The sequence below is a fragment of the Nymphaea colorata genome, chromosome 4 (genome assembly GCF_008831285.2).
Source record: "Nymphaea colorata isolate Beijing-Zhang1983 chromosome 4, ASM883128v2, whole genome shotgun sequence".
In the NCBI taxonomy this organism is placed as follows: Eukaryota; Viridiplantae; Streptophyta; class Magnoliopsida; order Nymphaeales; family Nymphaeaceae; genus Nymphaea; species Nymphaea colorata.
Window position 1 is genome coordinate 27,300,511 of NC_045141.1, and position 21,260 is coordinate 27,321,770.

Genomic DNA, 21,260 nt, shown 5'->3' on the forward strand with positions numbered 1-21,260 from the left:
CATTCCATAATTTATGTAATTCGACATCCGTCCGAAATGTGGGTTTATAATTTTATAGATATTTCACACCTAAAATCGAATTGAAGGGGCTTGCATTGGAGCAAGTATCCATTCCAGTCGAACCAAATATCAGGGCAGCTCCTTCCATCATTCAGATCTCTTAAATGGAAAAAAACCAGGCGATCAGAGCTGCTTAAACCTTATTGGGATTATCTGATCTTTTGGCTGAAGAAGAAAGTCATGAGTTTGATCATTCAAGTTCATAATATTCTGTCTGATATTGGTCGTCAGCCCCTTCACGTTGGATCCTACCAATTACAACTTTGGAAGTGCCTCTACGCCGAGTTGATGCGGGGAAAAGTGGCTGCGAGCGAGATTTGTTTGAAGGGTAACATCGTCAACTAAGAGACAAGGAAAAGCAAAAAGAAAAAGGAAAAAATGAGAAATCCTTCCTGATAATGATAAAAGGAGGAGGAGGAGCCCCTTGCTCCTCCGCGATCGCACAAAGAACAAAGCATCTGCATCTACGACCTTCACGCGTTGTACTTGTAGTGCTGCCGGATTTGTTTCTCCCTTCTCTCCGACTTTGATGCCTTGCTTGACGCTGCCGCCGCGGAGGCATTTGAAGCGGCTGAGCTCCGCCGTAAAGAACGGTCTGGACAGGCTCGCACGTGCCAAGCCCGGCCGCAGCGCTTTGACTGCCTTGCGCTCCGTGCTCCGGCAAGCGCTCTCCCTCCCGCTTCCGGGTGGTTGGCGCAGGGAGGTGGAGTTCGGGTCGCAGAGCCAGACGGTTGAGGGACGCCGGTGCATGTACGAGCCACCCCGCAGCACGAGGCGCTTCGAGCCGGTGTACGTGGACGAGCTGGTGGGCTCGTACTCGGGCGGAGGCGGGCAGGCGGAGAAGGTGGGCAGGAAGGAGGGTCCGAAGCCGGGCAGGCAGAAAGGGCCGGTTATGGCGTGGGAGGTGAACCAAAGGGCGGACGAGTTCATCGAGAGGTTCCGAGAGGGGATGAGGCTGGAGAGGGAGGAGTCGATTGAGGACTTCAAGGAGATGCTCGCCCGTGGCGCCAGATAGTTAGTTAGTGGCAGCCCCGACCTCTTCGACTCTCTCCCTCCCCTCCGTCAAGTGCTTGTGTATATATGCTTGTGCTTTGCATCTCCACCATAATTAATCCCAGCCCGTATTCACTCATGAGTTGGATGTTTATATGTCATTTCCCTCTTTGTTGTGTAAGAAGAAAAACAAAATATTGATTGTTGCAAGCTGTTTGATTCTGCTTTTCAGAATTTCGCATTATATAACCGATACTCGCACAACACTATATGAAAAAATGAGAATAATTTATGAAGATTTTTTTCCAACAAATTCAATAAAACGATGTGTAATGCTTGATGATTCAAAACAGTCGAATGAAGGCTCACAAATTTTCGTCCGTTAGAATTGAAAGCACGAGGAAACCGGAAGGATTGCACAAAATGTGATGATGCAAGGCATCGTCATTCCTCCAGCAGAGATTATATTTCTGAAAGAATAACGAGTTCCGATTTGAGAAGAAAAATGTCTAAATTAAACCCTTTCAACCTTGTCTCTAGATTCTAATATTTGTGTCAAATTGGGCCAAAGCTCCACTCAACCGAGCTACGGTTGGATATTGGAAGGAGTGTGTGTGTCAAATTAAGCCAACGAACCTTGGCAGACCGACAGCCACCCGATATGGTGATGATTGAAGCCCAAGAAGGCTCTCATCGCCATTACCCTGCAAATAAATAAATATGTAGTGGTTTCCGGCGGAAAGGGAACCAACAAATCGCCAACAAAAAAGGAAAAAGAAAAAAAAATCCCTCTCCATATATAGGGGGAGGAGGTGGAGGAAAAGAACCAAGGCATCGTCATCTCCACAGCCCTCGCTTTATTTCTCTGTTTCTCCAAGCCTCCCGCAACCCCTCCATCCACCGGAAAAATGGCAAAGGAGCCCGTTCGCGTTCTTGTTACCGGTGCAGCGGGTGAGTGTACCTTTCTTTCTCTTCTTCTTCTTCTTCTTCTTCTTCCTCTCTTCTTTTTCCGTTATCCGTGGGTAGCTTCCTCGGGAACTTGTCACTATCTCCCTCCGCCCCCTCTTCTCCTCCGGTTTGTACCTTATCTGGACGAAGAACAGGAAAAAAAATTGAATCTTATGCATTTTTTCTTTTGTACAAGGCTCGTAAATGTCCGTATATTTGACAGTTTCGATTCTTTCAGTGAGAAAAATTAATCTAGTTCACCCTTGGAGGGTTTGTTTCTTGTATCTCGCATGCAAAATCCTCTTTTTCCATTTTAAACTGTGAAGTCTTCAGGAGGTTTATCACTTAAATCATGATATTTGTCGTAGAGAATCCTAAAGTTTGACGGATTTGGATCTTTTTTCCTTTTTGTCCACATTTGGTCTTCGTTGTTATTTGATGCATAAGGGGAGATTTGTTTTTCTCCATCTTCAGATGGGATGTACAAGCGTAGTATGCTTTCATTTCGACTTCAGACGACATTTCTCTTCTAAATACTTGTCCTGTGATACGGCTCGAGATAATTCATATGAAGGATATTGCTGACAACCACAATTTTGAATGTCAAACTGCAGCTCCAGCTTTCTCAGATAACATTCAAATCTGGAGCCAATCTTCTTTGCTTCTTCTGTTAGAAAGTCGACGTATCATTTTCTGTTTGGTTTCTTTCAATTAGTTCACTTTAATTTTCCTTGAATTTTTTTTCTCCCCAATTTTCTAATAACTGTCTAAGAAATTTTGCTCCGGAAAGATTTTGCGCTCCATAATGATCTGCTTTTGTTATTCGCTTGCCTATGACGCCCTGTCCTGTTGTTCTGAAGTAGTATTCAATGAAATGAGAAGTTGGACTTTTTGCTGGAATACATATCTGCTGTTTCCTCATCCTCTTCTTAAAAGAAATCTTTTCTTATATACGTCAGTGGTAATCGTTCATATTCTCTACCTGATTGAAGCCAGTTCCCGGTAAAAATGCCAAATTGTCACTTCACGAGGATCTATCAATCACCAGACTTTGGTTCTTGCTTTTGATGTTTTTGCATATGCTCTTTTCTAGTATATTTATCGGTCAATTGCTAATGTGCACCGTGTTGGTTTTCAGGACAAATTGGTTATGCACTTGTCCCTATGATTGCTAGGGGAGTGATGCTTGGACCCGATCAGCCTGTCATCTTGCATATGCTTGATATTCCACCTGCTGCAGAGGCCCTAAATGGTGTGAAAATGGAGCTTGTTGATGCTGCTTTTCCGCTTCTTAAAGGTGTCTTTTGTCTCCTATGGTGTTTCAGTCATTTATTTGAAGCTATAAACGTTCACTTACCTCTGTATTCGTTTCCTTTCCTTTCGAAGGAGAAGGCAGAGAGGCTTATATTCATCTATGAAATATTGACTGGAAACTGCAGGTGTTGTTGCTACCACGGATGTCGTTGAGGCTTGCACTGGCGTGAATATTGCAGTTATGGTTGGAGGGTTTCCAAGGAAGGAGGGAATGGAAAGGAAAGATGTGATGTCCAAAAATGTGTCAATCTACAAGGCTCAGGCCTCTGCGCTGGAGCAGTATGCAGCTGCAAACTGCAAGGTTTGGTTCATCCAACTTTTTGCTTCATCTTTCTTTTAATCACTTTTAATTTATCTGTCCTCCATAGCGGAAGAGAATTGTTTAGATCTGGGTTTGGATCCTTTGGAAGCAGGTGGCCTGGCTTGATAGTTACTAATTTGTTCGCTATGCTTCCTCTGCAGGTTCTCGTTGTGGCTAACCCAGCAAACACCAATGCCTTGATTCTAAAGGAGTTCGCTCCATCGATTCCTGCGAAGAACATAACTTGTTTGACAAGGCTGGACCACAACCGTGCGCTTGGTCAGATTTCTGAAAGACTGAATGTGCAAGTGTCTGGTGTGAAGAATGTCATTATCTGGGGTAACCATTCATCAACCCAGTATCCAGATGTCAATCATGCATCTGTACATACTCAAGGAGTGGAGAAGCCTGTACGCATGCTTGTTGCTGATGATGATTGGTGAGAGAGAAAAAATCATCATCCTTTTTATTGGTTGATCCTTTCTCAGCCTTCTTTATATTAGGTTTAAGCGGATCTGCACGTTTTCTCCTTTCAATTTGCGTGGCTAGAGTTTTTTTTTTTTTATTCAATCAGTGAGCATGTACCTCTTTCTTCTTTGAAGGTTGAACGGAGAGTTTATAACTACAGTCCAGCAGCGTGGTGCTGCCATCATTAAGGCACGCAAACTTTCCAGTGCATTATCTGCTGCAAGTGCTGCTTGTGACCACATTCGTGATTGGGTGCTTGGAACACCTAAGGTTCGCATTGTTGGTGCCATCTTTTTCCAAATATTTTACCTCATTCATGATATATTCAGATGCCTATCGTAGACTTAGCAGTTGATACTATTCTGCTTGATTCTTCCCTGGTTTGAAATCCTTTCTTTGGTTGCTCGTTGTAGTACGATGATTAAATTACTCTTCTTTGTCGGTTTTTGTCCTTAACATGATTTCATTTTCTGATAACGTATTTGGCTTTTGTAGACTGCTGTAAAACTGTATTCTTTTTCCCTTACTTTTGCAGGGCACTTGGGTTTCCATGGGAGTTTATTCTGATGGATCCTACAATGTTCCTGCTGGACTAATCTATTCCTTCCCCGTCACTTGCCAGGACGGCGAGTGGACCATTGTCCAGGGTGAGCTTCTTATTCTGTACATTGTTTTACTTGGGCCAACTTATAGCCACGAAGTTATTAAACATTCTGCTTTTTTTTTTTTGTGTCCTTGTTGCTCTTTAGGCCTTCCAATTGATGAATTTTCTCGGAACAAGATGGACGCCACTGCACAGGAGCTGACTGAAGAGAAAGCGTTGGCTTATTCTTGCCTCTCTTAATTTATAAAATCCGTCTCTCTTTTGGAGGCGGGAAACATTCTGATTGGATTCCGAATATATGATTTAGAATAACGCGCTTTCTGCGTCGGATGATACTTTGTGGCAAGAGGATGTTGTTACTCTTGCACTTGAGTTGTCTTTGTTGATGCGCATGGTTTCAATTTTGAGCTCTTGACTGCTGAGCATTTTGGTAAAGCTTATTCCTCTTGCTATGGATCCCAAAGGTTAGCCAAATTTTCTTGATTTCGTGAAATGGGTCACGGATTCCTTGGGAGATGCCCAATGCGACCTCAGGTTAGCATCCGTCGGCTCAGGAGTCTCGTGTATATTCTCTTTTTCATTTTGTGTAGCTGATCTTGATCATTTTATTCAATTTACACAAGACCAGGTGGGTTCGGTAAGTTAACCGGATAAGGGTTATAATTGGGGCATTTGGTAACAGGTATACTATGCTGTATTAGTGTTTCATGAACGTGTTCATGGTCCCATGGAGTCTGTTCATGGAGAAGATTTGAGCAGATTAACAGGGATACCAATAAAGTGTTCATGTTGCCAAGCGTCGCTTTACAGGTTCCCGTCTGTCTGTTTCTGTGAAATCCTAGTCCTAAATCTGGAAAAGTTAGGTCAGTTTGTAAAGTAAGAGCAAGAGTTGCACCCAAATCTGTTCAAGCTGATGCTTTCGCAGCTTAGCTACAAGGCCTGCTTGTGGTGGATCCAGGTAAGGGCCTTGCAATCTTGTCGTCATGCTCGCCGGGTTGTTCTCTCCGTTACGTTTTCCTTGATCTGTGACTCGATCCTGTATGTTAGTTGAGCTGCGTGAGAGTGCTGCTACGAGGTAGACGGCCGGGAAGTATGAAAAGGGGATCATAATGTTGTGTCTTGTATAAGGCCTTGAGTGGTACAAGGTAAGCGGTTCGTTCCCTGTGGGCGCAATATCTGCTCAAAATCAGGGGAGGTCAGAAGGGTTTTGAAAAAACGGGGAAGAGAAATCTATTGCGAGCTGAGTGAGCGGGCTCGGTTTGCAACGATAGCCAGCGAAGCACAGTTCCTCCCCCCTTCTGGGGATTGCGGCACATTGAAAACCTGTGCTGCAAGTGCAAAGGAAGGAGAGCAGAAAGACACGGGAGAAAACAGCTTCAACCTTCCGTCCTTCAATGCCGATTCTCTTTCCCCGTGTATCTGGAAATAGCAAGCAACGCACGCCTTCAAGACGTGACTGCGTGGCTTTTCTGGTACTCACCTCTTTGCCTTGCTATTGACACGGTAGATTGTTCCAAGGGAATGATGTTGAGGCAACCCTTCGGGCTCAGACGGTTTTAAGTCTCTTAGAATCTGCGCGCGCACTGCGATCTCGGCTGCCATCGTCTAGAATTGACTCGGCCGTTTCTCCGTTTTGCTATGATGAGGACCGAGGAAGGGCGCATGCTTCCTGCTCTTCCTGAGGCCGAACGTTCCCATGAGATATGATAAGGTTTTCAAGGACTTGGATTCGTTCATGGACAAGCAACCAGCCTATGCCGGCAAATGTATCGTATAAAATTCTTAGGTTTCGAGATTTATGAATTTAAAATTTAGACCCCACTTCCTTTGATCTGACATCAACTTCAAGATAGACCTTAGTTCTGAACAAACATCTAACTTTCTTTTAAATGCAAAGGGTAAAATGAAGATTTCGAACATAGTTCCTAGTGTCTGATCTAAAGTATTTAGTTTGACGAATCTGGATTTTAGTGCGGATCTTTTGCCACATCAATAAAAATATTTCATATCATGTGTATGGACTTAAAATATGAAATAATCAGACATCCTTTTAAAGAACTTAGCGAAATTGACGTTTGACGACAAAGATGGCAGAGAAGAGAACGGATTCACACCTCTAATCCAAGCCTATACACTGTCTAAGCTCTTGCAGTAACTACCTTTTACATCTGGAGCTTTAAAAAAAATTATAAAATTGTTGCACCAACAAAGTTTGCTGTCGAATAGAAGAACTGGAGCACGTGGATATAAAACTGCGGAATTGATTTTCTGGACTACATTTTGCCAAGAGTTGCACAAAGAGCTGCCCATCTTCTGGACTACTTCCACCGACTTCAGAAACAAAAAAAGTACCAATTAAAATTATAAGAATGTAATTTATGGATAAAAGTAGCATTTTAATAAAATTGCAGCTTCGGGTTTTTATTTTATCAAGTTGACGGAATTTCATTTAAAATTTAGTTTCGTTTCCTTGATTGACCATTTTCATGGAAAGTGAAGTTACTAGAAAAATCACATAAAAGTTTTTCTAATAAAGTTAAATGTTAAGAACGACACGACGTCTGAAAAAAAAAATTACTCTCTGTAGCAGTGACACATGGGGAGGTACACTGAGATGAACCCTCAGCCTGACGTAGTTAATCAATGGCAAATCGCGTCTTAGGTCTGAGTGGTGCCTGTCTTTTCGAGGCTGTGACCCGCTCACCACAAAGTTGGCATCTTGAAAGGAGAAAGAAGGATTGGTTTGCATGATTTCTCAGTAACTGCATTTCAGAAATCAAGTTTTTGTTTTACCAATCAGAGGTGATAAGCAGATATTGGTAACAGCAGTTATTTGTTATTGTTCCATGAAGATTCATGGAACAGTAACAGATTGTTCCCTTTGCAAAATGATAATGGCCGTAATGAATAAGGTTCTGATGACCCAGTATTCTTTTGCTCATTTGGCGACATTTAGATTGCTCAGGACCAAGCGTGTTTCACGAGAAGCATGCGTTGCCGCGACTCCCCACTCATGAGCAGCAACAATTAACAAAGCTCAAGCCCTTAAAAGCCCACTGCCTTGTGGTCCCTGTAAACTGAGAACGAACAGATCGTCGTCATCGATCCATGTTAATTAAGATGTGAATGATCATCGACCATTGATTTAAAAAGGAACTTTGCGTTTTCCAAATAAGGCAATGCAAACGGTCTCATTGATCCTAGTCGATCCATTATAACTCCATTGCAGGCATGGTTCGCATAAAAGGTTAAATTCTGAAATGTGCTCTCTGTACTCTATACTTTTGAAATATTAGCTACCCAGAAGTTGGGGAGCTTTCCAATCCTTTGCATGGTAAATCAGATCATCTGAATCTATATTAGCTACCCAGAAGTTGGGGATCCAAGGGGAGCTTTCCAATCATTTGCATGGTAAATCATATCATCTGAATCTAGCTGGTTTTAACTAGCACGCTTTCCGTCGTCTATTACTTACTTTCATCGGATCGATCACTCTCATTTGTCTGAAGTTCCGAAATTAGATTCTTGTTAATGCAGCTCCTGCCTATCATCCAACTGCGCTTTAAGGATGCGGGCAATTAACAGGTCAATTTGATCGCCAACAGCTCATTACTCATTCCACAATCAAATTTTTAGTTTGCGTCTTGGTTTTACGAAGTCCAAAAGGCTGGAGTAGATCAACTTTCAGGTGACCGTTTAATTAAGCGACAAGCTTGTCTCAATACGTGTGTCGGGCAGTCCCCACGGAGTCCGCCATTTGCCTGGAAACTTCTGCAATTCTTTTCCTGTGCATGTGCAGGTGTGTGCTCCTTTAGTAACGGAAGACCGAAACCTACAGTAATTTAGAGTGATATACTGATATATATCACCCATTATTTCAACGCGTAAATATTAGAATTAAATCAGTCTTTAGCTTGGATTTTGAGTTATATGTGATGAAGACGATATTTAACGTGATATCGAGCCCTTTATTTTTATTTTTTTCTCTTCATATGTATCATGTGTTGTAAGTTTCTCTTCTTCCACTATACAGAAAATGGATATATCCAGTAAAGCACTAGTAATTACTAACCCTACAAAACCTAAAAAAGTCAAGCCAACTGTGTTTGAACGGTTCGCTTGGATCTCTGGAGATCAGACCCAGCCAAGCGGTGGGGGCCCAGGGTGAGGTGGGGTGGGCGAGAGAGAGTCATATTATTCATTAGTCCTTTCCCTTAATTAAATGCTATGGAGAGAATATTCTTTGAAGAGAGAGAAACACAAAGCAGTCATAGGTAACAGGATCGTGAAAATGAGGATAAGCCGATAAGCTTTCCTTGTGTGTGTGTGTGTGTTTTTTGTGGACCAACAGCCTTTCCTTCCTAATCTGAAAGAGATATGTGCAATTCCAATTTAATTTACTGGTTATTCTTGCCCAGTCGGAAGATTAAAATTAATTTACAATTAGTGCATGCACAAATACATATAAGTAATGGTATAGGAAATTAACGCTTAGGTGCATCGTTCACAATCAAGGCAATAAATTATTAGCCTCATAATGTAAGGTTGAAAGATGGCTCGTCACATCTTATACGCAGACTGTTGGACTTGTTATGCATCCACTAGCCTTTACTAGTCTCGTCTTAATTAGCACCAATACACCAAGTCAGTGTAGGAGAAAGTCAAAGAAGGCAACTTAATCTTTTATCTTTATCTTACTAGTAGAAGGGGTCATCTAGCATTATCCATTATATATATTTGTCTTTGAGATGATCATATATATATATATATAAAACCAATAATTGAGCACAAAGTCAGCAGAGGATCGAAGTGATTGCATAAGCAGCGATTAGGCTCACAGGGCAGGGAGATTAATTCTGATCAGTATGTACTTACTGGCGTGGGGGACCTTGGTTATGTCAAGGACATTAATTCTGATCCACATATGTAATTTTATGGGGTAGTTTGGCAATCGGAACAGTAATGTATGGTGTCATATACTGCCCAAATCATCTTAGGACAGATTCATTAAATATTGAAGCAGATTCCCATTACCATAAGATCCCTATAGTTCTCATATGTGTAAGAAAGAAGAAAATAGGGTTTGCATTTTCAGGATAAAACATCATAGCGGACTTGAATTTAGCATACATCCTGATTTCCTTGAAGCGATGTGAAATCTCCAATAAACATCAAACCTCGACGAATGGAGCCTCTCAATGGGGTGGCCTACCTCCGGGATGAAGCCAAATTCGTATTGTGAATGTTGACCATCAGATGTAATATAACTTACGAAGGGCTGCAATCCCCTGTATAAAGGGTCGGTTGCCAGCACCAAATTTACGACTGTTTTGATGTGGAAAGCGGCAGGTGGGAACGTGTGACCAACTGCGATTGGGGACAAAAGGTTGGATGATCCCACACCCCATATTGCATTCACTCACGCCCAGCCGCCTCTTGCTATTATTCAATATCTTTCCTTCTGTCGTTTGCATTCGAATTCACATATCTAATTAAAATAACAAGCTTTGAAATTAAGGACAGGAAAGAATAATCTCGAAACTCAATCTTTGGTCATAATCCCAAAAGCATCTTTCCATCATAGAATTGCACCGAATATTTCAGCTACTGGCAAGTATCTGTTTAAATAATTAAGTCCCCATTTAGCTTGGATGAAAACTTCTCTGTCTTTCCAACACATCCTTTCGTGTGGCAACGCGTATTTTCACACTCTTGAAAGTATAACTGTTCCATTTTAATTTACCAATTAATTACCATGCCAGCAGGTTAGATCGAGTTTATATAATATATATTCGTCGGAGGTAAAAGACAACGGTGAAGATGATCAAACTCCTTGTCCAACTCATGGTTGCCAACAGGGGTGGATCCTGCCTGGATTTTTGAAAATTTTGATTTTTCTTTTCCCTTTAATGAAGATTCAACAAACAACAAACGCAGAAAATGAAGAAGACGCCGCCTCCCATTTGCAATTCCATTCTGTCACATCCCCATCGCATTAGAAGAAAACAACATTCATGGTCATGGCGAGTTATTGTAGATTTGGTAGTATAGCTAGGGTGTTGGGCACGCACTGTCGGTTTGCTTTACAAGGTTAATTTACTTTCCTCGTTCCTTCCTTGTAGTGGAGACCAAAAGCTTTGGAACAGCATTAATCTTGGAGAAAAAAAAGAAAACAGGTCCATCTTATGCCTCGGAAGAGAATAATAACACCACGTTTTTTCTTTTTAAAATTTTCATTGGTAAAAGCTTAAACCACCAGACTTAAGAAAGAAAAAAAAAAAATCTATTTTATGATTATGTGGCAGAAAAATAGTCCTGAATTTGCAGAAATTGTATATGTATAATATATAACTCAATCATAGATATACACAACTCAATAGCAGGAGTAGTATCCGGTCCCATCTACCATGGCTCACCGTGAACATCGAAAGCAACCCCTTATTGATCACATACAAATGGTCTCTCTCGAGAAGTCGGGGGAATCCTGCAACCTTCCAGCTCTTACATCTGCCTAACACGATACTCAACTATTCCAGCCGATCTGCTTTACATTACTGTCTCTCCATGCACTAAAAGTATGTCTTTCGCCCTTTCCACGTATATAGAATTTTGTCACCCTTCGTCTCCAATCAGCACGGGCCAAGAACTCAAAATTTATCTTTCAGCTTTTTACTTTTTCTACAACGGGCGCGGAAATTCTCTTCCAGGAAGGAACTTTCACAGCAGCCCCAGCTTTTCTCACAAATGGTCAACAACCGACAAAAATTTTTCGAATAGGACGTGGGAAAAGGGAGAGACTTTCCTTTGTCCTTTTTCAGTTTGTTGTAAGCTTCTCCGGTTATCTCTCTCCAGACTTCCGTTCAATCTCCTCAAAACTCCGGCATCGATTGCATCTGCCCTGCCTCCATCAACACGTTCAACCAGAAGTCCATGTTATCGTCTTGGTACACTGGGAACGTCAATGGAGATAGTGGCGCCTGGTAGGTGGGGTCCATCATGACGCTGCCTGCCGGGAAGCCCTCTTCTTGGCCGTCGAGTTTTTCTTCTTTGAGAGCCTCCAGCCAGAATTCATCCATGCCGGATAGATTTTCAGGCCAAAACCCGATTGTATTGCTCGCTTGCGTCCAATTGGACTCCAAGGAGTCCATGCATTCGTCTTCTGCGGCTGAAGCGACTGCTGCCCTGTTCTCGTACGTTAAGATTGACGATGATTCGGTGCTTGACGAGGAGAAATTGCACGATGATTGCTGTGGGGACACTGGACTTGGGATTGAGTTCTCGAATCCGGCCGTCGTAGGGACACAGGATTCCGTGACTTGGGGAGGTTTTGTTACTTGTCTAACTTGTACGGCTTTGTCGTCTGCAACCTGAGTGATGGTGCTGGTCGCCTGGTTTGGTGGTGCAGTGTTCTGCTTCAATCTCTTCTTCAGATGGGTATGCCACACATTCTTTATCTCATTATCCGTTCTTCCGGGCAATCTTGCCGCGATTGCGGACCATCTAAAAACCAAAAGCAAAACCAGAAAGTTGCGTCAAAAACCTTTGTCGGTGCCATGGTTCCATGACATTAATTGATCCTGGAAAAGGAAGGGGAAGGGGGGGAAGCAAATTAATTGACAAATAACTTTGGAGGCTCACCTGTTTCCCAGCATTTCATGCAGTTGGATGATGGTGTCTTCTTCCTCCCTGGTGAAATTCCCTCTCTTGATATCAGGCCTCAGATAATTAGTCCATCTCAGTCTGCAACTCTTGCCGCACCTCAACAGTCCTGCGAATTTAAGGAAAAAGCAGTCAGCAGTTGGTCGGAAAGGAGGAAAAGAGATGAAGAACGGGCAAGTGTTCTTTCTCTCCTCTCGTTTTTTGCAGTTTCACAAAGACTGGTGTCAGGTGAAAAACGAACAAGGTTGGGACTGGGAGGGCTAACCAGCTTGCTTAGGGAGTGCCCTCCAATTGCCATGGCCATATTTCTGGATGTAAGCAACAAGGACGTGGTCTTCTTCAGGGGTCCATGGCCCTTTCTTTAGGCCCATCTTCTCGCAGCAGGGTGCTCTCACCATCTTAATTTTCCGCTCTAAAGCTCTCCAAACTTGAGTCCACCTCCCAGTCCGAAGAAGAAGCTCCGCTGTCACCCTCTTTCTTGGGATGAGGCCGCCTATTTATAGAGTGGTGGAGAAGTGGTAGCTTTAGGGTCCCCCACCTGGTGGGCACACGTGTTGGATGCCGATTTCCAGGAAAATGACTTTTTTTGCTCCGCCTTGGGAGGCTCTACATTTATTATTCAGCAACATTTTTCAGCTTAGCGCCTTCGTCTTGCATGTAATACAAGGAGACGGCGCATGTTTTTCCATATATCCTCCGGACGGAGCAAGGCGCTACCTGCCCTCATTATTAATAATTGTGCCTGGACCCTCTCTTTGTCTTATTATTAAAAATCTTCGACATCTTTACACGTTCAAACTTGCACCAAGAAAAATCCTACGAAGGCGCGGTCGGTTAGTTAATCTGTGAAACTATTGGGAATTGGAAAAGAACCCTCTGACCCCTTTCATTCATTCATTGATCAATTATTTTACTAAGTTGTAGCCTTTTCTTTTTTTAAAAAAAAGATTTTAACTCGTTGTATATGTAGAGGAGAGTTTGGATGTCACCATCGTTTTTTAACACAATTTCGTGAGTAAGTACTTATTTGGTTTTTTGTGAAAACCAAGTTCTTAATAGGTATCTGGCTGATGTGTTTAGGTTCAATTCTCCATTTTGAAATATTAGGTTTTGTTAAAATTGAATTTTTCTTAAACTCCATTAGAGAGAGGTATGCTTTTGGGAATGCACCACGAGCAACAAATCCCCGTCACCATAGGCCGTATTCTCAATTACAGCAAAAATGTGCCGGCGGGATGAAGAGAGAGAAGGGAAACAATCAAACAACTAAACAAGGGTGCGGGAGGAATGGATTCAATCAACGAGGGCGGGCGCGTCAGCCATGAGATGACCTTCTCTCTCTCTCGCGATAAACGTTACGTTGGCTCGAGAGAGTGAGTGTGGGGAGAAGAGATTCATAAAAATTCACACAGGCTATTACAAAAGTTCATTAACTTTCTTAGGTTTCTCTTTAAAAAAACCAAACAAACACAAGTTGCATCCATATCCCTACGGGGCAACACAAATATGCATGCTTACTAAAGACTATTATTTCACGGTGGATGAAGTTTCAAAACTTTTCTGATGTGTAGTTCACCAGATTTGCCCTAATCATTGGGAGCGATGGAATGGTAGATCTTCATCCCCTTGGCATGGGTCCGACAGAGAGGCAGCGTTCCGTTCCTTCATTGTTCAACACATTTCCGGTTCCTTGTCTTTATCTTTCTGAAACGGCGGCGGCAAAGGGAAGATGGAGTCAAAGAAAGAGGCGGGTCTATCTTTGAAAGGCAGCTCGAGAAAATGCAAGGAAGGAAACCATCCAATCCCCTCCCCTCGGCTATATTAATTTGGGCTCCACACACGGATCGGATCGGATCGGATCAAACCCTTTGGTCTTTGCCTCTCAATATTCAATATGCCTCTAATTTTTTTTCCACCTGTCGTCCAACAGTCGAGCCCAGCTGAAACCACACACGGATCTCCATTTCTTTACACCATTTTTCATGCAGTTCATCATTTCCTACGTGTTTGTGGAGAAAATTATCGACTGCCATTGCCAATATAAGTTGATCGCCCACTCTAAACAAGGTGGGTCGGCCTTTGCCGTTTCAAGTATAACGAGGCTCCAGCCAAAGCGTGTGCCACCTTCTTTGCAAGAAATTGCAGCTCCAGGTTTCTATTCCAACAATGTAATGAATGGGAAAGAAAAAAAACAAAGGGAAACTTAAGAGGGTCCCTACGTAATCAATTCAAACGAGAAAAAAGAGTCATACATGGTTTTGGTGCGACGAACAAGTCACCGCTCTTTCAAATTTAATTATGTGGATTATCAGCTAGCCTAAATATGGTAAAAGAATTGCTGCCGTCACTTAGAGAACAAGTCTCCCTTGTTCCTACAGAACAAGTCTTCTGGATATTCCATGTTCCTTACAATCGCTGAACTCTTCCTCTCCTCACGCTCATATCATAGCATTGGATCGTGTCAAACGTTACAAAGCGTTCAAATTATTGATAGACTAAGTATACGGAGCTGTATTAATGCTAGGCGATGACAGCTTCCTCCTTCACACTCTGTCTAAACGGACTTGGCATGGTTAGGGTTTGCCGCGTTGACTTGTTATATGTATCCGACAGTGAGCTCAGCCATATTAATTAAGTTGTTAATCACAAAGTTTTTTTTTTTTTTTTTTGTCCTTTTGATAAAGGTGCATGAGGGTAGGCAAGCTTGTATCAGCCTTCATTAGACGCCGCCTACTGAACTCTTGACCTCTGCGAATTTGAAATTTCTTATTCCAAATCCGTTCCGTTAAGTAGTATAACATTTGTGCTCAGATGGTTGAAGGGTACATGTCATTCGTGAAGAAGTTTTAATGAACCTGCAAATCCGTTTTGTTTAACTTCAAAAAAAAAAAAAACAAGGCCATTGCGAGGTTGCTCAACCATTTGATAAATATTACAAGGCATATTTGATTTGTTCACTACAATAACCAGCCCTAGTTGCAAAAAAGCAGTAGGCCCAAATATGGTAAAGAAAAAATTAATGACTCTGTTGATGAAGTAAGCATGACATATGGGGTTAGAATGAGAAAGCAGCAGCAACACGTTACTGAGATTTTGAATTGTTCTTTGCCACTAATTACCACGACTCATTCGGCTTAATCTTCAAGGTTGAACAGCAACCACCGCCCGAGTTGAATTTGCCAAAGTGCGGAATTTCACTAATTGACGCCAACTCTTCTTCTAACATGAAAATGTTGGTGCCGAATATAATGATTGAGAAACTGTGTACTGAATTTAGTATTATATAATGATAACCGTACCTAATTCACCTAACAAGGGAGAAGAGTCCTGGTCTACACATGAAAACTTTATGGGTTGCACGAATTTCAATCCCACCATCAGAAATGACTACTTCCCAATCATTTATGCATATGTCGTGCCTATGCGTGTGCACATGCATTCTTCGTCAATTGGAACGCATCAATATTGATGCTCAAATACAATTTTGAAGAGTGAGAAGAGAAACCCTTCTTACTATGCTTGTCTTCCCCAATCTCAAGCATACAGCCAAGTAAACATTAATTTGCTTGATCATGACAAGTTCTTGGAGGACCAAAACTAATGATATATACCTTAATCATACTTAAAAATGTCTTAAGAAAAAAAAAAAAAGTTTTCATTCAACGGTCCATCATCATGATAGATTAAACTATCCTTATGCTCTAGGTGATTCTGGTTAGCGAGAGTTATCATTCAATTTTTCATACACATGCACCTGTATTGACTACAAGCAGCAGCAAATACAATCCTCAGATTTATGAAGTAGAAAACAAGTTTTGGGTCGTGATGAATGTGTTGGAAGCCTCCAAGAGATAGCTCAAGAAGCGACGGTTTTTCGTAGAGTGACCGACCCCACAAACCTGGAGTTTTGCGAACCAACACCGCTTCTTGGCGGAACACTAGAAGCGTATGTATTATGCAGAATTACTAGAGACAGACGTGAAATTTCATCTTCTTCGAATTTAATGCAGATCTAGCGGCAGCGCCCATTCACACGGGGAACTACACTTAACTTTACCTCACAACTCTGCAAGCTTACTAGAGAACGGAAGATGACTGTGACACCATGCGTTGCGTGCCAGTACTCGTCCTCCTCCTTTTTCTTTTTCCCAGGGAAAGAAAAAATCGAGCCTTTTGTTCTTAAGTAGTTTCAAGAGAAGAGCACAACTTCGCGATAATCACTGTATGGCCGTTAATTTTCTCGATCGCCGTCCGACGAGAACCCGCGCTTTCCATTAAGCTTGTACTTGCTTTAGAAAAAAATTACCGTCCCATTGTTTTTCTTCTTCTTCTCCTTGAGCCACAGTTTCCAAAATAAGATCTAGGCCCCATCAATGAAAAAATTAATTAAAAAGCTTGCATATAAAATGCAAGCTTCTTTGGAGAGAGAGAGAGAAAAAAAGATATAAACGTTGGAGAGGGGAAGAGGTGGATCATGTGGGTCTTGAGGCGGATGGCCCTTATCCGCTTTGCTTTTGAACTGGCAAGAAAAGGGTGGTGAAGGCGGACTGGTCGGCAAGCGGAAGAGGACCCAAGCCCACACAGTCGCCCTTCCTGTTTTTCTTGTCCCTCTTTCTCCCAACCATACCATTCTGGGCCCTCTACATATGGTTCCGGAAGCTTCCCCAAATCAATTAATCGGTTGCTCAATCTGATTAAGTGGTTATGTTAATGCATGAAAAATGATCAAAAATTCATTCACCTCCTTTTCTCTTCTTCATCATCATCAGTTTGTGGTTGCACACCCAAATTAACCAAGTAAACTAAGCTAGGCGTGATTTTCGACAATGCAATCAAGTTAGCTTTATGATTTTTTCTTTTGTTTCAATTCTGAAAACTTCGCTCGCTTTATGTCTTTTCTTGGTTGTTGGGAGCTAATAATCGTTATCCCAGCACCTAAGTACTTGATGTCAGATCACTTGACCCAGTGAAATTTATGATTCACCAAGAAAAAGTAAGTTAATTGTGGAGGAGACAAAGTAAAAGCCTGCATGCACTCTTTTTTATGGTCGTAAGCAGACTTTTTTGTATGCCTTTCGGAAAAGCGTGCATGCTTTTCGGAAAAGCATGCACGATATACATCTTGAGAAACCACATAAACACAAGAAAGAAGCTAGCTAGCTGGTAGGCGTGTGGTGGAGACGGGGATGCAGAGATCCGAGCACAAAAAGCCAAAACTCCAAGCGTATATGTCTACTGAACGTCGCAATCAATCCAATTGGGAATTGGCATATGCAGAAATTTTGGATCGCTAGGGTGTGGAGGAGGGGACGTCGGTTGCAGACTTATGGTGTTGCTTTTGATTTTGACTCGGAAAAGATGGACGTTGGTTGTGATCAATATTAAAGAAGGCTGATTGAGTAAGACAGTTGTGCCTCCAGAGTTTAGTCAAGGCAAAGTTTCGTTTGGATTCTGAGACTTTGTCATCGATCTCTCTCCGCCAGATGGAATCCATTTCTGGTGCTGCCGACCACAATATCGGTTTCTCGTCTGGATACATTTTTCCTTTCTAGTCATTCTGATGATGGAGGCGGAGAAATACGATTTCTACCATGATATACATTGTTCCAAAGGATCCACACCTCAGTCTTCTCGCCTTACTCCCTAATTCAGAAACAGGTTATTGCAGAAAAATGCTACCTTCAAAAAGCCAAAGTAGAATTCCTTGATTAAGCATCATTGGTTAACTATTACATGACAGGTAACACATTAAGCATAAAATTCTTTCCATGCAAACACTTCATTTTACACAGGTCCAAGATGAATGACGGGGGTTGTACTAAAAATTGGCAACCAGAAAAGTTTTAGCAACCTTGTGTGGCAACTGTATACAGTATAATGCCCCTGCAGGTTATATGTTCGGTCCAACTTGTTCCGCAATTAGTGATTTGAGAATTCAAGATCCAATAGTTTAGGCCAAACCAAAAACGCCTCCTACTATACTTTTGTTATGGATTTGAAATGTGAATTTAGCAAAAAAGAAGCGGCCGACTTGTCACATGCTCTGCTTCGTGGTCATCGGCGCAACAATCTTCAGATTAAAAAAGTTCGATCAAGATATCCTCCTGGAAGAGAGATCTTGCGGCTGCCTACAACTATTATTTAAAGTGATTTATGTCACCAAACTTTGAAGTTGAGAGATCAAGCGTGCATGCCTTAGAATCTTATATATCATGCCCCAAAAACAAAACAAAAAAAATTGACAAACGCTGGAAACATCCAATGAACTTAGCTTTCTAACAATCAAAGAGAGCTTTAATTAAAGTGCATGTGGCGCCCAGAAAAAATTGAGGTGCTAATGAACGCTAATTAAGCTTCACCCTCTACGCTTGGGCAAACAAAGCTGGACATTTCATAGATGTCTGAGTTCTTCCTCTTGTTGTCAGCTGTTTACATCGAAATCCGACCATGTCCGGGACTGGGAGTGCTATAAATTGAGGGCTCAGTGAAGACACGCAAATGATCACACCTTTAAGACACGCAAATTTATTTGTACGTTAGTCTGAATGTTTTCAGACATGCAAATGATCACATCTTTATAATTACACACACGCAGACAAGCGCGCATTCATATACCTATAGGGAGAGAAAGAGGGTTGTTTGAATTGGATTTTATCTGAATCATCTTATATATAATAAAACTAAAATTAAAATAAAAATAAACTAAACTAAACTTGACGATGTGTAGATCATATAAAATTGAAATGGTTGCTTTATAATATCTCTTATAGAATCTAATGTAGGCATTATATTTCAATTTTGTTGTTTTTGATTCGTTGGACGCATGAAAGAAAGGACTCTATATCCACTTGTATAATCCATGCATCCTGATGTTGAGTTCATGAAAGGCGCTTTCAAAATGCAGTAAAATTAAGGATGCCCGAACTAGATGCCGGATAAAATAGATGGCACATAATTTCGGTAGTCTCTTATATATATGTATATATGCAGAGGATGAGGTAGGTAGGCCAAAATTAATGTTGTGTTTGCATTGAAAATTGTTTCTGAAAATGAAAATTTGGGACTGCGAAAGAAAAAGAATTAAGTAGGGAGAGAAGATCAGTCTGAGCTATTGACTTTTGCTCGTATATTATATGCGTCGGTATGAAGGTGGAGGAGAGTCGAGACGACCATCTTATTTACTCGATCGTTTTCTGCTATTGACAAAAGCTCGCTTTCAGAGAGAGAGAGAGAGAGAGAGAGAGATGGATGTTGAGACGAAAGGAGTGATAAGGTCAAGAAGGTGGGGCGCCAACACTGTTGGGGTCCTCCTATCTCGACCATGTCTCATTTTTGAGTCTGCTTTTCAATTCATCACCCACTTGAGAAAATGAATTTCCGACACAGTTGGCTGCTATTTTTATGTTGCGCCGGCCGGCTCCAACGTGTGGTCTTGTATATTCATATGTGTATTTTCGGTCAAACATGGCGTCCCTGGTTGATCATAAGCCCCCCTCAACCTCAAGAGTCAAAGAGGAGGAGGAAAAATTGTCGGCCAAGGGCTAGTAGTCTAAAGGCTTTGTTTCCGCATGCAATGTGGTGAATGCACCCGGTCGGTGAGCGTCCCTTGCATGTGGCCCCCTTCTCTTCTTTGGGCCTAGCTCTGGCTTTGAGTTTTAGTTTGTTCAGGCGAGTGAAATGAAACGACTCCATCGTTCATCAACCGGAGGGGGCTGATGGTCGAGTAGATGAGTGAGATTCTAATGGAAGGAAAAGCAGCAGTGCCGAGTTTCTTTGGCGAGGCGCCAACCCTAGAAGAGATTGGCGGTTACAGCATGCATATATGGGCCAAAGGCGAGCAGTCAAAGGCAGGCCACATCACGTTGACTTTTCATTTTTGTTCACATGAGCTTTGGTTGGTTGTCACATCGCACGTACAAATATGAACAAATCTAAATCGACCGCACGCCCACCCACATCACGAATGACGAAACTTTATTTGGCCTCAACTCTCCCAACATTACATTTCTTCATCCCACTTCACATCTTTCATTGTGCTTTCGCTTATTTTGCAACTAAATTTTGATGATTTTTGGGATAATGCATTTACGTATACACGACAATCTAATTAGCTCCTGCCATCAACCTGTCGTCAATTTTATCGATAAATCTAAGCCATATGTGTATATAAAGATGGGGTTCTATGTATATGTCAAGAAAAGTTGACAATAGGGAAAAAAAAAAAAAAAAATCATGTCTACTTCGACGCTTAGATCTGATTCCCTGAGCATCTGCTCATAAATTCGATCGATCTAGTGATTTTTAGATTCTCCTGGAATCCAAGTAACTTGTTGCAGATATAGGGTGCATGGATTCTGCCAACCGAACGCACTGCTTATATCTGCCCACCTTTCTTCATTGTCAACTTGTTGTAATTATACAAATGAGTGCGAAATATTAGAACTGATTTGATTTCCTTGGATTCTTGTATACTTACAGTTTAAGCACAAGTTTTAACAACTAGATCAGATGGGCGGAGAATAGCTTTGCTTTTCTTTCTTTCTTTTCCATGCTTTTAGTAAAATTAAGTTAGTTCGCGTCCAAGAAGGGCCGAACAACCCTAGATAGATGTGGAGGGGAAGAAGCTAATTAATTAAACGAAACAAAAGCGAAAGCGACAATGATTGAGGCAAGCAATTTTTCTTCTCCTCTGTCCGACCGGCGAGCTCTTCCTTCCTCATGAATTAAGATGAAAACGTTGCTGTTGACTGTTGAGTGAGTGAGTTCGACACGTCGGCCGCGCCCGTCCAACTACTTGGTCAAGTTTATACAACTTAGCTTTCCCGAGTCTAATGGTAATGGGCCCCCAACTCACATGACATGACCCGACTCTTCCGAAATTTGATTTTACGCTATCTTAATTAAGGTCCACCC

The 21,260-nt window shown here is 41.9% G+C and overlaps 2 protein-coding genes across 2 annotated transcripts; one reads left to right on the forward strand and one right to left on the reverse strand.

The window, feature by feature from the left end:
* The first annotated feature begins 1,762 nt into the window (after positions 1-1,762).
* Positions 1,763-5,123, forward strand: LOC116252090 (malate dehydrogenase-like). The gene is made up of 7 exons (XM_031626146.2): positions 1,763-2,004; positions 3,140-3,298; positions 3,441-3,616; positions 3,778-4,055; positions 4,219-4,354; positions 4,620-4,731; positions 4,834-5,123. Exons 1-7 carry the CDS (start codon positions 1,962-1,964, stop codon positions 4,926-4,928), a joined length of 999 nt encoding a protein of 332 aa, XP_031482006.1. The 5' UTR covers positions 1,763-1,961; the 3' UTR covers positions 4,929-5,123.
* Positions 5,124-10,959: 5,836 nt separating this feature from the next.
* On the reverse strand, positions 10,960-12,813 carry LOC116252127 (transcription factor MYB4-like). The gene is made up of 3 exons (XM_031626205.2): positions 12,613-12,813; positions 12,327-12,456; positions 10,960-12,188 (listed from the first exon to the last, which is right to left on the reverse strand). Exons 1-3 carry the CDS (start codon positions 12,743-12,745, stop codon positions 11,558-11,560), a joined length of 894 nt encoding a protein of 297 aa, XP_031482065.1. The 5' UTR covers positions 12,746-12,813; the 3' UTR covers positions 10,960-11,557.
* Positions 12,814-21,260: the final 8,447 nt, after the last annotated feature.